The sequence below is a fragment of the Anabrus simplex genome, chromosome 1, assembly GCF_040414725.1.
Source record: "Anabrus simplex isolate iqAnaSimp1 chromosome 1, ASM4041472v1, whole genome shotgun sequence".
In the NCBI taxonomy this organism is placed as follows: domain Eukaryota; kingdom Metazoa; phylum Arthropoda; class Insecta; order Orthoptera; family Tettigoniidae; genus Anabrus; species Anabrus simplex.
Window position 1 is genome coordinate 1,722,727,714 of NC_090265.1, and position 18,430 is coordinate 1,722,746,143.

General features: G+C 40.8%; 1 protein-coding gene across 1 annotated transcript in view; it reads left to right on the forward strand.

The window, feature by feature from the left end:
* Window positions 1–1,223: 1,223 nt before the first annotated feature.
* Window positions 1,224–18,430, forward strand: part of LOC136882266 (uncharacterized) — a 40,684-nt gene continuing 23,477 nt past the window's right edge. The window contains exons 1-2 of the mRNA XM_067154821.2: window positions 1,224–1,855; window positions 12,320–12,588. Of these exons, the coding sequence (XP_067010922.2) occupies window positions 1,443–1,855; window positions 12,320–12,588 (682 nt within the window). The 5' untranslated portion in view covers window positions 1,224–1,442. The remainder of the gene's footprint in view (window positions 1,856–12,319; window positions 12,589–18,430) is intronic.

Genomic DNA, 18,430 nt, shown 5'->3' on the forward strand with positions numbered 1-18,430 from the left:
CTACTTAAAGGATGCAACAAAGAATTAAAAGAAAAAAGTTACTTGAGTATGGTTCGTCCATTATTGGAATATGCAAACTGTGTTTGGGATCCTCACCAAGAATACCTAATAAAAGAAATAGATAGTGTGCAGAGGAAAGCAGCAAGATTTGTAACAGGGGATTTCAGGAGAAAGAGTAGTGTATCAGAAATGTTAAAGGAACTTGGGTGGGAAACTTTAAGTAAGAGAAGGGAGAAAACTAGACTTACAGGATTATATAGAGCCTATACAGGAGAAGAAGCATGGGGAGATATCCGTGAGAGGCTTCAGTTGGAAAATAATTATATCGGCAGGACTGACCACAAATATAAAATTAGAAGGAATTTTAGCAGAAGCGATTGGGGTAAATTTTCATTCATTGGGAAGGGTGTGAAGGAGTGGAACAGTTTACCAGGGGTAGTGTTTGATCCTTTTCCAAAATCTGTACAGATATTCAAGAAGAGAATAAACAGCAACAGAGAAAATAAATGAAGTGTTAGAGGGCATTCGACCGGTGCAGGTTATTGTAAAAAAAAAAAAATGTGTGTGAATAAATTAATTCCATCCCCTGGTCTAAGGAGTTTGGACAGCCAAAGTAGGGGACTGCCTGTAGGGGTGAAGTACAGTGGGGACTTCGAGGGCCCTGGGACCGCTACGGTAGCTGTGAAGGCCCTTCAGGAACTCTGAAAAGTGGTGGCAAAAGGGGCTCTGGTTAAGACGCAGCAGGTCGTTATGCTACTTAGGATCCAGAACGGGTAAAAAAAAAAAAAAAAAAAAAAATAGTAAATAAATAAATGCAATGTAAATATTAATGTTATACCAGTTTTATAGTATCATTTGAAGCAATTCCACATACTGTATATCAGTTGACTATATTTGTAAGTAGTACAGGATATATTATAATTAGAATTTTGTAAACAATATAAATTTATTAAGGATGAGCTGTGTGTTTAATAGAAAACATTGTTAGCGTAAATTGTATAATATTGTATTATAGGAAAAATTTTCTTCTCTTGTTAATTTAATATTTAGTGCTTGACAATAATGTATTTTAGTGTACCATTTGCCACCGAGGTAGACACCTCATTTGCAAATAAAGAGATTTTGATTTGATTTTGAATTCCTTTTCTTTCAATATTTACTCCGTACCGCGCCGATGAGTTAGTTTCTCCTTGGCTTCGTAGTGTCAAAGTTGAAATGTTTATGTGTTTCACATAAAAATGACATTTACATAAACAAAGCAGTGTGGTCGTTCAAGATCACATTTTATAACTGAGTGTAGAGAAGATATTTTTTTAATTCGTATTGTACCTATGTAGTAATTATTACGTTTCATTCCTTACATGTTAATTTCTTCAGCGGCTTAGGTTTTGTGAATTTTCTCAGGCTAACCTTCATTTAGTTGAATTAGCCACGAGAATACAATGCAGAAGAAAAGAACAGCTAACTTCCGAGAGGATGAAACTAAACTTCTGATTCAACTCTGGGGTAGTCCAGAAATCCAGTCGCAACTTAATTCAAGTCATAGAAAAGCTCCTATTATGTTACAAATAGCCGCAGCTATGCAACATCATGGTTTTTACCGAACACCAGAGGAAATTACTACAAGAATACGGAATTTAAAATGTATCTATCACAGAATTAAGAAATCTCAACACATGGGTATATTTGGACCAGAGACGGCTGACTGGCATCACTTTCCTGCAATTGATGCCATTCTGGGTGAAAATTTTGCCTCAACAGTTGAAACCCATGGGGATCAGTATTCCAAATTTATTAAGAAAGAGTCTAATGATTCAGAAACTGTTGATTCTGTATATAACAGTAATAGTGCATGGTGAGTACATTTTACATGATTTGTTAAGTTCAGTGTACGTAATTAATTTTATCCTAATTCGTTGTGCCTTTGCTGGCAAGACCTAGTGTTTGTGGTGCACTTTCTCTTCAGGTATGGGCTAGAACAAATCTTGTTACATTCATTGACCTGGTTGTTTTTTTTTTACAATTTGCTTTACATCGCACTGACACAGATAGGTTATATGGCGACATTGGGATAGGAAGGGGCTAGGAGTGGGAAGGAAGTGACTGTGACTTTGATTAAGGTACATCCCCAACATCTGCCTGGAGTGAAAAAGGGAAACCACAGCTGCCGACGGTGGGGTTCAAATCCACCATCTACCGAACGCAAGCTCACAGTTATGTAACTCTCACCTCATGGCCAACTCGCTCAGTCATCTTGGATTTGACAAAATTAAAGTGATGAGGTATGGGCAAGGGTAGTAATGCCATTTCGTATTTAGCCAGACCCTGTTATGAATGTTGTGAAAAAGTTGCTAATAGTTTAGGAAGGCACGCAGCTGTGAGCTTGCATCCGGGAGATAGTAGGTTCGAATCCCACTATCGGCAGCCCTGAAGATGGTTTTCCGTGGTTTTCCATTTTCACACCAGGCAAATGCTGGGGCTGTACCTTAATTAAGCCCATGGCCGCTTCCTTGCAACTCCTAGGCCTTTCCTATCGCATCGTCGCCATAAGACCTAGGCCTATCTGTGTCGGTGCGACGTAAAGCCCCTTGCAAAAAAAAAAAAAAAAAAAAAAAATAGTTTAGGTTGGTATAAATGTATTTCAGTGGACTTGGCAGACTGATAAGTTATTTAATAGGAACTTCTGGCTAGGTGAAACTTCAGAATTTTGTACATTTTAAAATTCCATCAAAGCAGCTATCCATTGGAAATCTGGGACGGTGGGTGCCAATCAGTGTAAAATGTCATGACAAATACTGGGTAATGCAGTTATCTGACTATATCGGTGAAGTTAAGTGAAAAAATCTGGTTACTTAACTCTCGTCAGTTACTCACTATAAGGACTTTGTTTCGACGTATATGTAGCCTATATTAATTTGTCACCATTGGTTTCTTTATGGCATGCAAGATTAGAACAGCAGACCCTGCACCAGCAGGAAAATGGTAGGAAGAAGAAGAGTTTGTTTATGGCATAAGAAATTATACTTAATTTGTGTGTGTGTACCCATTTAAATATCACTGTTGGTTGAGATGGGTAAGCATTCATTTATTAAAGGTGCATATGTTGCACATTATATAAACTGTTGAATGGTGGAATATCCCTCGACGGATTTCTATTATGTAAGTTAAACGTCAACACGGAAATTATAGTTATAAATTATGATAGGCTAACCATTGGTCGGTATGCCAGTGACACCCACCATTTGACAGTTTTATCGGAAATAGTGGTCACAAATACGAAGCTGTCTAGTCAGTATTTTCATCATCAGGTTTAGGATTTTATCCTAAGAACTCTCGATTTGAAAAAGGAGTTGACAGCAGTCGAACCCCTTGGGTGAGCTTCAAATGGCTTCCACGTCTTACTAGGGCAAAACTTTTGTAATGTTTCTCTTTGTCGAGGCGTTCGTCAAATAAGATTTTTTTAAAAATTACAAAAATAATCACCACCACTCATGCTAGTTGCTAGATGTTCCACCTGCAGCACATGCATATCGCCGCATGGTGCAGTATGATTGTCTTTTCTTGATAATTTTTGGATGCTCCACCTGCAGCACTCATATCGGCTTTCTTAGTTGCAACAAACAGTTGCCAACTTTACAACCCCGGAGCCGTGGTCCTGGTACAAATTTTCTTTATTGGTCTGTGCACATCCTTGCTAGTGACAGAAAACTTTTTTTTTTTTTACAATTTACATTACGTTGCACTGACACAGGTAAGTTTTATGGTGATGATGGGATAGAAAAGGCCTAGGAGTGAGATGGAAGCAGCTATGGCTTTAACACGCGAGATGTCGCACCCGTTTTAGAACGGGAGAGGTCGCGCGAAGGCAAATTGCTCACGCTTAATATTCTAATGAGCTGCTATTTTCCTTTTGCAGTGAATGCTCTGATAAAAATATAAATATGTACCCTGTTTAACTGCCTTTCAACCAGTACTAACATAATTACCTAGTAACAATATTTTCTCAATGTAAAAAATTAATGAAATGGTTTTTGCAAAATCTGGTAAAATTATGTGAGTTTTTAAAGAACGCGAGAGGTCGCACATGAGCAAATTGCCTCAACGTTGCATTTATACATTTCAATGAATGATTTGGTTACAGTTCAAGATAAAACTACAGCACCACACTTCACTGAAAGCCACCATAAACCTCATGAACTTTACTTAAGAAACTTTCTTGGAAATGCAGTCATGTAAGAATACACTACGCGAGGGGTCGCTCAAAGGCAATTTGCCGCGGCGGATGTGGGAAAAAGAAAACTTAAACTACTCCGGAACGCAGCAGGCAATACACTGACAATAATCAACGTCAGGCGGGAGAGAGGGAGGGGGAGAATGAAACGAGTGCCCTAAGCCGTATAACGGCTAGCAACGAAATTATTAAAGAGCGGCAAATTTCCGCGGGTGCGACCTCTCGCGTGTTAATTAAGGTACAGCCCCAACATTTGCCTTGTGTGAAAATGGGAAATCATAGAAAATCATCTTCAGCCCTGCCGACAGTGGGGTTTGAACCCACTATATCCCGGATGCAAGCTAATAGCTGCGCGCCACTAACCGCACAGCCAATCACCCGGTACAGAATAATCAAACATAGGTCTAACACGTCAGAGGTGTTGAGCAGAGTGTCGCATTGTTTAGGATAATTTCCTGTGCTGTAAGTTAGTTTGTAACATAATCTAAGCTCGCCCTCTTTCTGGAAGTGATGTCATATTACATCAAATTCCACCCAAAGGCAGTGGTAGTAGCCACTGGAAGTGTGGAAGATGGTGCGCAATGTTTGATCTTAGGTTATAAAAGTGAATATATTGCTATGGGCAGGTTGGTGGGATCCCTGGCATTCATGATGAACTCTTCTCTCCGCTACTATATTATACACTGTAACAATATGCTATTAATGTCATTTGTACTCAGGAAACCTTTTTTATGTGGAATACATCTGTAGTGGACTGTCCTCGGAACAATCCCAAGGGCTGTCGACTAAGGAGTGCAGTTTGATAAGTATGGGTTTTCTAGCTCAGTCTGGCATTTGGGTCAGCTTCCTGGCTTTCATCTTACTTGTCTGCCATCTTTGGTCAAGAATTGTTCTCTTCTAAACCCAATAGTATTAGGTGTATGAAGCCTTGAGTGTGACTCATTTTCATGCCCTTCTCACCATTCTCTTTCATTTGCCCATACCCTCATCTGTCAAAGGATTTTCCCCATTATAGTCTGTAAGAAACAACGTGACGTGAGATAGGCCAACTGAGCTGCATTGCTAAATCGATTAAGAGCTTCTGTTTCCATTAGCTGGTCCACAGTTTAAACCTGTACATATTGTTTTATCACTCATTTTATCACTAGTTAATTAAATGTTCACGCTATCTCTAAATTTATATAACCAGTCAAAATTATTCTCTCCATTGTATTCCTGTATTTACTCGTGTGTTAGACCCCGTTTGCTTTTCAGGACAAAGAAAATTAATAATTAAATCTCACAGGTAAGACCCCCCTCCGCCCCCCTAATGTAATTCGTATGAGAACAACGATTCCGCTTCATAGTGGGTACAGGTCATACTCTAGCTCCAGTGAATGTAGAGAACAGTCATGAAATATACGTACAAAAGTCTGACTTTCAACAGCCAAAATTATCCAAAGAATGCTTCCTGTCACTGTGTGTTACATTTACAAGTACAATTTCAAACATCTGCGTAGACCATCACAAGCATTCAGCTGGTGGATTGGCGCACTTTCAGCAGTACGGCATGCGCATCACGAGCACGGTGGTAGCGGAGTCCTTTATAACGCTACAACACCAGTGCAAAATCATTTTTCAAATTTTAATGAATCAGCGACAACAGTGTAGTAACAACTTTCTTTTCATAGTGGCATGTGTTTTGTTCAATTGCTCAGTGCTGTGTGAAATTTGTTTTAAATTATGCAGTTCAGTAACACGAAAAATAAGAAGTGTAGCTTTCAAATTAAAAGCTGTGGTATTTGCTGAAAAACAAAGTGTGAAGTCATCATCAAGGGAATTTAATGTACAGTCTAACATAATCAGATATTGGCGCAACCAAAACTGAAAGCATCAAATAACAGTACCCAGTCTTTTCATGGGGCCAAATGGGTATGACTATCTCGAGATTGATACGAAAGTGCTAGTGAATATAACTGAGTTAAGAAATGATGGTTTTGCCATAACTCATTTCAAGCACTGGAACAGCAACAAATGTTGAATCTCAGTCGCAACAGTTCAAAGTCAGCAAGGGATGGGCGGGGAAACGGCCCAAGTTTGAGAAGATGGACAGTCCTCTTCCAGTGAGTACTTTGTAATTATACTTACACTTTTGAACAAAGAAAGGTGCAGAACTACTTGCTTGGCAAAGCAGGTCAACCGCTGGTCTATGTCCCGGGACATCAGTTTTATAGAAAAAGGTGCTTCTAGTGTCGTAGTGTGCACAAATGGTGCTGAGAAAATCAGATGTACTGTCCTGTTGGGCGTAACTGCCAATTGTAGGAAACGTCCTCCGTATATAATATTTAAGCGGAAGAGTCTATCAGAGGGAAGTTTCCAAGTGGTATTCATGTTCGAATACATGAGAATGGTCAGATGACAATAGATCTGGTCCAGGAATGCCTGAAAACCAGATGGGGTCGCCGTCGTGGAGCTCTACTGCAGCAGAAGGTTTCACTTGTGCTAGATACAAAGGTTATTTTTAAGGTCCGTTTTTCAATAAAAACAAAACTAGTAAAGATCTTGTCAGCAGCTTTTCTTTTTTTTTTTTTTTCTTTTTTTCACTCTTTACATTTAAGCTATTTTTTTTTGCATAGTTTCTTCCTTTGTTTAAACATTTGTCATAGTTTTTATTAATTTGTTTATGCTTATGTCATGGAACTCAGCTGCCTGTGAAGACAACCAATCTTCGACTGTTATTTTCACTTCTTCGTCAGTGTCAAACCGCTGATCAGTGAGAAACCCTTCAGGTGGTGGAACAAGTGGTAATCGCTTGATGCAAGGTCTGGTTTGTATGGTGGACGTTCCATTTGCTTCCATCGAAAGGTTCTGATTAACTCTTGAATTTGAGCAGCAGAATGAGGCTGTGCATTGTAATGCAGCAACAGAACTCCAGTTGACAGCATGCCACGTCACTTACTCTGTATCGTGTGCCGAAGGTTCCTCAAGGTCACGCAGTATACAACTGTATTTATTGTTGTTCCTTGTGAAATAAATTTGACTAACAGAATGCTACATCTATCCCAAAACACAGTTGCCATAATCTTGCATTTTGAAATTGTCTGTTTGCCTTTCACTTTGGTTGGAGAATTCATATGTCGCCATTCCATTCACTGCCGCTTTGTTTCTGGAGTCATGTGAGATACCCATGTCCCATCCCCTGTGACAGTGTGGTCCAGAAGTTCATCTCCTTCATTGTATTAGGTCAGAAATTTGAAAGACTTGGCCATTCCTCACCCCACCCCCCTTTTGTGTGTTCCTCAGAAAGCAGCCTGCGAACACAATTTTCTGAACTGCAAGTTTTCAGAAACCATCTCATATGATATAAGCTTCGTGTTGTCCGTATTGATGATTCTTTAATTCAATCTATAATTTAAAGGAGAGGATGTTCCACTTCAGCACTGACCTTGAAATTTGTGGAAATTGGTGAGCTGCCAGTCTTTATGAAATTTTGCATCAACTGCATGTACCAAAATGTCTGTGATTACGGAAGATCGGCCTACTCGCGGTTTATCATGAATGTTGTCTTATCCGTTCTTGAATGTCTTCCCCCTGTGGGTGGAGGTGGTGGAATAAAATGCACGGTAGCCCCTGCCTGTCATAAGAGGCGACTAAAAGGGGCCCTGGGGGCTCTCTGCTTGGGAGCGTAGGTTGGTGACAATGGGGCCCTTAAGCTGAGTCCTGGCATTGCTTCCACTTACTTGTGGAACATCTATCCTATTTGATCTCCCTTTGTCAATTTTTATTCTTTTCCGACTATGCTTCCACTTACTTGTGGAACATCTATCCTATTTGATCTCCCTTTGTCAATTTTTATTCTTTTCCGACTATGGCGCTGTTAGGTTCTGAGGGCTAGGGAGTCTTTCATTTTCACGCCCTTTGTGGCCCTTGTCTTTATTTGGCTGATGCCTTCATTTTTCTTTTTGACTAGTGTTATATAGAGGATGGTTTCTTAAAGCAATAATCACCATCATCACCTTGAATGATTTTACCTATTTATACACATTGCTGTCACACATTGCATCGGGGTTGTACACATCACTTGTTTGGCAGTGCATGTCCGCCACTGACATGTTCCTGGCTGTTAAGCACGAAACACAGTGCTTGGATTATATTTCTCATATAATACCATTTTTCATGTTAACAATCTCTCACTAACACAAAAGAGACATTCTAGAATGGATATAATTGTTTTTAAGAATCCATCTCAAGCACGTAGTCTTAAGGAAGCACTGTATAGAAGCTATTTTGAGGTTACTGGAAGATCAAAATTTGAAATAAATTCCATTTATGATAAAAGTGCTGAAATATTATTATTCATTTGAGTACAGAAGAATTATTGAAAAAAGAATGTCATAGTACTTTGGAAGTGATGTTTAATGTAATTATGCCAGTAAATATCAAACTGAATGCTGGGGTCATGTATGCCACAATAGCGCAGAGTATTACTGTGCTTTCATTGAGTACTTGTATAGTTGAGAAAGGGTTACACATATCAGCAGCAATAATGCAGCCTTGCTGAGCTCTTTGGGAAGACCTAGTGTGACATTTCAGCACCAATACTGTGACGTATTGTAATGAAAACGTGGGCTTTGCTCTCTGTCAGTTGTTTTGCATAGGTTATTGAGTTTTGACACTGATCTTGTCATTCGTCCTGTATGTCCCATCTGTTGATTTCTATGGTACTGATTCATTGTGATGGAATTCTACAACCCAGGAATGAAAGGAAGCTGGACTACTAACAAATTGCATGCTTTGTTGAAAAATAATTCTGAGGGTGAAAAAGATGCAGTTTCCATACCACTGTCTGGCTCGGTGGCTAAGTGGTTAGCGTGCTGGCCTTTAGTCACAGGGGTCCCAGGTTCGATTCCCGGCAGGGTCTGGAATTTTGACCATCATTGGTTAATTTCGCTGTCACAGGGGCTGGGTGTACGTATTGTCTTCATCATCATTTCAGCCTCATCACGACGCACAGGTCGCCTATGGGTGTTAATTCATAAGACCTGCACCTGGCGAGCCGAACATGTCCTATGTCCTTGGACACGCCTGGCATTAAAAGCCATACACCATTTCATTTTTTCCATACCACCTAATGTTGATGAAATAACAGATGATATTGTGGGGGAAGTGGACGCTGACATTGCAGGAACATTCAAGATTCATCACCATTCATGTACAATACCTTACTTCAGATTTATGCCCTGGTAGTGCTACAAAACACTCACTGAACGGTCCTATACACATTTTGTCATGGTCATTCTTCCTTCTATGACTGTGGCCTTAATTAAGGTACAGGTACAGCTCCAGAAGACTTCACAACATGGTCTATATCCTAGTCCTTAGTTCATATGATGTGTAAGAGGTGAAGCTAAACTAACCGTTTATTAAATAAGTCATTTTTCATTGTAGGGGTAGATGTAGGAGCACTGACGAGTTCTACTACTTAGGAAGGTTTTTTTTTTTTTTTTTTTTTTTTTTTTAAAGAAATAAAGCAATTGGGCAACCATCCACTATTCACACTAATGGTCGTTGTGATTATCATGGTGAGTTGGAAATAGAATCGTTTAAGGCTCTCATTAGCATGGGCATGATTTATTTATTTTTCCCAGACGAACAGCAGCAGTTAAGGCTTTCACGGCCGGCGTTATGAACAATATCTGTATTTTCTGGGCTTGTAGGCCATGGTCTAGGAGCATAAGATGGTCCTGACGTTTCACTGGAGACTGCATTCGGCATCGTTATGGGTTCCAAATTACTTCGATGGCTGCAAAGCTCTCAGTGGATTGGAGTGGTCCCACAATTTTTGTCAACCCCAGCACTTAAACAATGAGCTCAGCCACTAATGGGTACAACCATAAAGATATACAGCGACCACTCCAACCCAGATGTACAACAACAAGGGAGAAAGAAGATGAGTGGCTGGCAGCTAAAGCCTTTCTGCCGTACATTGGGAATATAACTGATAGAATAGGGAGGCTCTTGGAGTCCCATGGAGTGAAAACTATATAAATTATAGGCCAATGAAGAAAATCCAGTAATTGCTAAGGTCTTCTAAAGACAGTGGCCATCCTCTCTCCACAGAAGGTGTCTACAAGATTCCATGCAGCTGCGGCCAGGTGCACATAGAAACTACGAAACGTTGCATCATTACCCAACTGAAGGAGCACAACCGACACAGCTGGTGGTTACAAGCAGAAAGGTCAACATTTGCTGAACCCACTTTTCCCCCTGTGGGTGGGGGAGGTAGAATAACACCCATCGTAACCACTGCCTGTCATAAGAGGTGACTAAAAGGGGCCCCAGGTGCTCTCAACGTGGGAACATGGGTTGGTGACCATGGGGCCCTTAGCTGAGTCCCGGCATTGCTTCCACTTACTTGTGCCACATTCCTCACTTTTATCTACCCTATCCAACCTCCCTTGGTCAACTCTTGTTCTTTTCCAACCCCGACGCTATTAGAGCATTCGAGGGCCTATGGAGTCTTTCATTTTCACGCCCTTTGTGGCCTTTGTCTTTCTTTGGCTTATATCTTCATTTTTCTAAGTGTTGGATTCCTTCCATTTTTCTCTCCAATTAGTGTTATTTAGAGCATGGTTCCTTCTTAAAACAATAATCACCACCACCACGACGCTCAGTACAGCAACACTGTGAACTACTGTGTCCTATCACTTCTGGCTACAAAGGATGCCATTGAAATCCTGAAACACACGAGCAGCTTCAACCATAAGGAGGAATCTCAACAGGTCAACAAAGCCTAGAGGACAGTGGCTGCGACAGGCCAGAAAAAGCAACAGGTGATCAGTTGCCTGTCTCTACAAAGGCAGGTGTACCAATGCTGGGCTCCTCACTGCTTCAATCATTGATCATAGGACAGCCAATCAGCGGCTGTCCTGCCATAGCGTACGGCAGCCTGCACTATATATATTGAGGTGGAGTTGTGACACCACTCCATTAAACTGAGAACTTCGTAGCCATCAAAGTTATTTGGAACCCTTGAGGATATAACAAATTCCAACTTGTACTTTTGAGAAGTTCCATCTTTCCACCACTTTAAAATCTTGCAATTTTGTCTTAGATTAAAATAATATTAATTTGTTTTAAAATTAATCGGTACATGTTTTATTTTTCATAGAAAACATCTTCAGCCATGATCTTGATTGCCAGTTAAAATATTCACAAAAACACAGGTTACATCTTGGGTGACAGTAAACAAATGCACAAAAACACAGGTTACATAAGTAAAACATAATTACCGGTAACCACTCATAGTAAAACAACTTGTCCTTGACAAGATAAAAGGTCTAAATGTCTAGAGAGTCTGGTTTTATCTTCATTGTCACTATTTGACATCTCTCGATGTAAAAGATATGTTACTCATAAATTACCACTTGAAAAATTATCCCAGCATGAAGGAATCTTAAAGTTTCTTGATGAATAAATGAAACAGCAGTGTAAAACTATGCAATTTTTTGTAATATTCAACACCTGATGTGAATGGATAGGGGGAATTTTCTTGTCAGATGAAATGGACTGATTGTGTTCGAGATGGAAGGCAACTCCATATGATGATGTGTTCAAATCTGGAAAGGAGACAAAATTTTGAAGCTCGATAACAAAAGTGATCTGGCTGTCGTGTTTAACGAGACCTTAAGCTTACTCACCACCTGACACCCCAGAGGGCTGACTCTCACCAGGCCTCCTACTGCACTCCGAGCTGCTTTTCTCCTAGTGTTGTATCTGTATGTGCTCTCAAGGTCTGTGTGCTTGCAGTCTTCGGTGTAACATGTTGGATCATCATATGCTCCTAGGCCATGGCTTACAAGCTGGGAGAAGACAGGCATTGTTCAAGGAACAGCAAGTTCTGGAAACCCAAGTTCACTTTTCTTCACAGATATTTCCAGAATTTGTCAAAAAGTGCAGCTTTTCTAAAATCGTACAAAGTAAGTTGTATCATTCTTTGAAGGGTTGGATTTCTTCCTTTATCTCTGGAGGATGTTTTCTTTTTTAGTTGAACCCTTAAAACTCTACATGCCACCAATATATTCAGAAGTGTTCTCTTTTCGTTTACAGCTCAGGCCTCGAAGATGATAGCAATTCTGGAGCCACATCTCCTGTGCCATCTCCACTACAAAGATTCACCATGGGGTCATCACAATGGATGGATCCGAACACTTTGCTGGAAAGGGCTCGTCACTTGGAGGTGAATGGCAGACACGAGAAGGAACAGAATTTGGAAGCTATAAATTACAGTACACACTCAAAGAGGTATCGTGTGCAGGAGCAGTATGAAGATGATGTGGAATCGAAGAGAAGGCTACAGAGTACTCAACATGATAGTGGTTGGTTGTTTTGCATTACATAATAACCTCACCAAACAAAAAACTAGTCACACGTGGAGAAATCATTACAAGCATCATTTAATACCGTGTAACTCCACCCCTGGACTTGATAACCACCTGGATTTGGTTAGGAAGTGAGTCCACAAGGATGTGCAGGTACGTCACATCCAAGTTAAGCCTCTCGCTGAGGATTTGCATCGTGCAGTTCCACCAAATTGTGGGGATGCTGATGTTGGCATTTTATCTGCTGTTCCAACATATCCCACAGATTTTCTATGGGGTTCAAGTCAGGTGATTTTTCAGGTCCATCGAAATGCAGTAGGGTGGGGAAGTGTTCATAAACATCAAGGGTTATGAACTTCATGTTATTGGTCCGTGTTGAACTGAGATTACATATAAATTATAAACAGAAGAGTTTTCCAGCTATTCAACTTTGTATTGAATAGGTGGAAAACTCTTCTGTTTATAATATATACGTAAGTGTTCATAAAACCAGTCAAACATACGTCCAGCCTGATGAACTTTTGCTGTTGTCATCTTGAAAAATTGGGGTATCAATAGCATACTCATCATGCAGATGTTGACTGAAAGGCAAAACCTGAGCATCCAGAATGTTTAAATAAACATGCTGGTAATATGTTAGTGGTCATCTCAGTGAGCGTGCCAAATCCATGATACGAAAAACACCCACAAAACATCACAGACCCACCTCCGGCTTGAACTTGACCTTGCACACATCCAGGATGAAATGCTTCATGTGGTCTTTGGAGCACTCAACGACGTGCATCATTGGATACAGGCAAAAATATGATTCGTCAGACCACATTACATTCCATCAGTCAGCTACTGTCCATGTTTGATGATTTCTAGCCCATTGAATATGCACAGCTTTATATGCCTGTGTGAGCAATGGTGGTGGTGGTGATTATTGTTTTAAGAGGAAGTACAACTAGGCAACCATCCTCTATATAACACTAATCAGAGGGAAAATTGGAAGGGGACCGACACTTCGAAAAATGAAGGTATCGGCCAAAGGAAGACAAGGGCCACGAAGGGCATGAAAATGAAAGACTCCCTAGCCCTCGCAAACCTAATAGCGTCGGGGTCGGAAAAGAACAAGAGTTGACCAAGAGAGGTCGGATAGGATAGACGAAAGTGAGGAGCCTGGCACAAGTAAGTGGAAAGAATGCCAGGACTCAGCTAAGAGCCCCGTGGTCGCCAACCCACGCTCCAAAGTTCAGAGCCCCTGAGGCCCCTTTTAGTCGCCTCTTACAACAGGCAGGGGATACCGTGGGTGTTATTCTACCGCCCCCACCCACAGGGGGTGTGAGCAATGGCCTGTTGCGAGGTGACTGCATTGCATGTAGTTCCCACCGCAATGTTCTCTCGCTAACAAATTGCGATGGGGCTACAGACTGCAGCAATTCTTGTCAGGTTTGGAAGCGATTTTGATTCACAAGCCGTAAAATGTGTATTGGGTCCCTCTCAGTCAGGATTTTTTCTCAACCACAATTCTGTCATTGTGTTTCGTGGCCACGTGTATTACACCACTGCTTGTAGACACGTTGAATAGTTTGCTGTGAAACACCAGAAAATCCAGCAACTTTATACACTGTATGGCCATGGGCACAGCCAAATATGATTGCCCCTTTTTGCCGTTCTTTGCATCCTTACATCTACCCGTGTTGCAAGCAATCACATTCGTGATTTGTATCGATGTCTAAAGTATATGATAAATTAAAAATAAATATATATAGTATCTACCTGTATTGGCATACACTGTCCGCTTGAAACATTCATGTCTCACTAATCACTACTGTTTTATGCTCACATAGAGGCAGTGTGCGTGTGTTTGAGCACGGGACTCGTTCACTGCGCCATCTGTACAGGCTTAACAATTCATCTGTGTCTGTGCACTAGAGTGACTAATTTTTTGTCCGGTGAGCTTATTGAAGTTTAATTGTAGTGGTAGGAAGTAATTTACAGTATTGGTGAAGAGAATAGGGTAAAACTTATGGAAAAGCAGCATCGCTGCAGGCTTCCGCACAGAGGAGTTAGATTTAGTTTAAGTTTCTTTATATTAATTTCTCACCATTGGTTTGTTTATAGCATATATGCCAAGTTTGCTTAGGATTGTTTATTATGTCGCAGTTGGTTGTATCATCTATCTTTGTTGAATTCTGGGAGTGATGCAGACAATAGTAATTAGCTATTGACACAAGTGGTACGGAGATGTCTCACAATTTATGATGTTTACGTATAAAAGTAAACATAGGCATTTCTTCTTTTTTTTTTTTTTTTGCTAGTTGCTTTTCGTCGCACCGACACGGATAGGTCTTATGGCGACGATGGGACAGGAAATGGCTAGGAGTGGGAAGAAAGCGGCCGTGGCCTTAATTAAGGTACAGCCCCAGCATTTGCCTGGTGTGAAAATGGGAAACCACGGAAAACCATTTTCAGGGCTGCCGATAGTGGGGTTCGAACCTACTATCTCCCGAATACTGGATACTGGCCGCACTTAAGCGACTGCAGCTATCGAGCTTGGTAGGCATTTCTAGGCCAGCTTCTATACTGTGCCAGAAGTTATGTCAATCAGAAGCCAACATTAGTTAAGTAGAAAGAGGAGTATTGCTTGATAACGTGCGTTGTTTACTAATCTTGCAAAAATAAAGGGATTCAGAGAATGTGATGATGACTACTGAACTGCAACCAGTGGGTCCTGTACTGGTAGAATGATCCACACCTCACCAGCCTAGAGAAGTTACATGTGCTGCGCTCCATCCTTCTTTTAGAATGAGAGTAATACAAAGATTATGGTGATAGGTGCAAGATGGAATTAGGTAAATATCAAGATAAGTGCAAGAAGCATGGAGAAAGTGTCATCTTGTGCCTGTCTTGGAAGCATCATAACAGATGATATGAAATGCGGTAGAAAGGTAAGGATTCGAATTGTCATAGCTAACGAGGCCTGTGGACAATTGGACATGGGGCTAACGAACAGTAACGGTGATTGGGAATTGGAAGTGGGGAGGCAAAAAATGTACAGACAACAAAAAGTACACGGGTTTATGTGATATAGCTGGTGGGCGGGATGTGTGTATGTACATCAAAACTGAAAAAAACTGTAGGCCTACGTTTTTTTATGCGCTCTGAGCAAATTTCTACAGTCCACAGAGAGGTAAGAGCTGACAATTTATCAACTTAACTGCGGTAATAATAGTTTTTTGAGATTTTGATTCAATACTATAGAAGTGCGACGTGAATATACAATTAAAAAACAGTTAGTATTTGACTAAAGACTAAAAAACTGCCAGAAGAATGTCCATGACCTTGGCAAAAAGAAGAGAACCTGCTATCCTTCCTCACAGCACATGCAAAGTCTCCACTACTTGCTGTGTCACTATGCAAATAGGTTGGCTGCGACAAACAGCATTTTGTGTGTATTTCTGCTAATTACTTTGTTAATAATAATTAAAGAAAATTAAGGAAATAATTAGGTGATAAGGCAACAGGGCTTGTACAAATGACTTTTATTTATAATTCCTAGTTTTAGCTGGCTACAATGTAATAAAAAAATGTCATGTTTTCTCCAGAAAGTGGGGGGCAACTGCCCCTTCCCCCTCACCGCCCCCCTAGTCGCCCTTACTGCTAATGAAGAGGTTTTGTTTTTCTTTCCTTAATAAAAGCCTTTATTTACTCACCTAATCAATACACAATTTTTCATTGAATATTTCTTACCTATGTGATGGCCATCCTCAGTTATTCACAACAAGACATTGTTAGTTAAGGACATAGTAACATTCCAAATATTTTAATAAAACAAGTCAAATGGGGGTTAAATCCCAAGAAGCTGGGACCATTGATGATTGGAAAAACACATAGTATTTGCACATTCAAAATGTTCATTACAGTCTGTATGTAATACTTAACACTTGATGAGATAAAATGACAGTCTAATGGAGTTGGATCCCAATAAGTTATATAAACAGTTGTTAAAAAGTATTCTGTGTAGTCTGTATCCAAAAATTTAACACTTAGGGCCGGTTCACCCATCTGCTGGAAAACTGGCTGGCAGCTGTGCGGGAGGTAAACTACCTGGGGGTGTAAATCAACTGGTACTTTGGCTTGCATGCAACCACCTCTGTGCAAGCTCTAGGTAGCTACCCGGAGCTAGACACCAATATATGGGGTTGGCTAGAATGATTTTCAGCGACTTCTCACTTTCGAGTGAGGTGCTATCTGTCGTAAGATCTATGAAGCTCATTTCGATTGTCTTATTTTCCTGTGCTTGCATCTGCTGATTATCACCAAAAAGCTTAATAAGGGGAGTCATGAGTTATGGACAACGATTTATATCAAGCTTTCTTGATATTAATCAATGAGCTTCAATATCAATACCTAATTGGGATTAAAATCTCGAGTTTACATTTTCTTATGACAGTTGTAACCTGTCATTTAAGGCAGCATTTTGAAAAGTATTCTCGTAGTAGATTGGTCAAGTCGCTCGGTAATAAAAGGTACGCAGGTTCTCTTCATTTTTCTAATTTACATTTTAAAATGTATTTTTGTTTCGTGCTGTTGTCTTAACTCTCTTTTATGCGCCTCCGTATATGTATATATACACACACATCTTCCTTATGGACTTTGAGCATTCTAATTGCAGGCTTCTGTGAATTGGTGAACTATCTCCACAATCCCCTATTTGCAACTAGCTCTGTCACCTCAATTGAAGATAAAGTTGGAAGATATTGTAAATGTAAAGAACTAATCGGGGTAAATATCCATTCATAGGGAGAGGAATTCAGGAATGAAATACTGTAGTTTCCAATTTCTTTGAAATCATTTACGAGAAGACTAGGTAAAAAACTGATAGGGAATCTGCTACCTGGGCATCAGTCCTGTAAGCTATATGCTTTACTAATATAATGAAGATTGGAATTAATCATAACTCTATAAGTCTAGTTGTGCCGCTGGCACAGGGGGCGTGTGGTGTGCAGACATAACACCTGCGCATCAATGCTCCGCTATCCCAGTGTATTTTCCTTGAAATGTTTAATCACAATATTATGTCTAGTATGAAAATGCTTTATATGTGTGTGCTACTTATAGACTATAAGCTACCGGGTGTCACCGTCCACAACAGACGAAGGACCGGTCGTCCCGCCACCCTCGGATGACCGTGACCGGCGACATCTGAGACGGATTGTCAGTAGTGACAGATGGGCAACCATGCAACAAATCACGGCTCAATTCAACACGGGCCATGCTAGACACGTCTCCCAGTAGACAATCTGTAGGAACATGGGTTCTATGGGGTATGGGAGCCAGTGCCGCACATGAGTGCCACTGTTAACCCAACGTCATCGGGCACAACGACACGCATTTGTCGCCAGTCACCGGGGATGGACACTGGAACAATGGCGTAACATGATATGGTCGGACGAATCACGATTTCAACTGCACCGTGCTGATGGGAGGCACCGTGTATGGTGCAGACCACATGAAGCGATGGATCCTGCCTGCTTCAAAGGTGTGGTCCAGGGCGCTGGTGTCTCTGTTATGGTCTAGGGTACATTTTCCTGGTATTAAATGGGCCCCCTAGTTGTTCTGGAAGAGACTTTGAATGGTACGTGGTATGTTGAGCTGCTCGGAGACCATCTCCACCCATTTTTGGCCTTCCAGCGCCCAGACGGTTCTGCGGTGTTTCAAGATGATAACGCGCCGCCACATCACTCCCACATCGCCCGGGAATGGTTCCAGGAACATGCAGCGGAGGTCCAACGACTGCCATGGCCACCCAGGAGCCCCGATATGAACCCTATCGAGCATATCTGAAATGTCC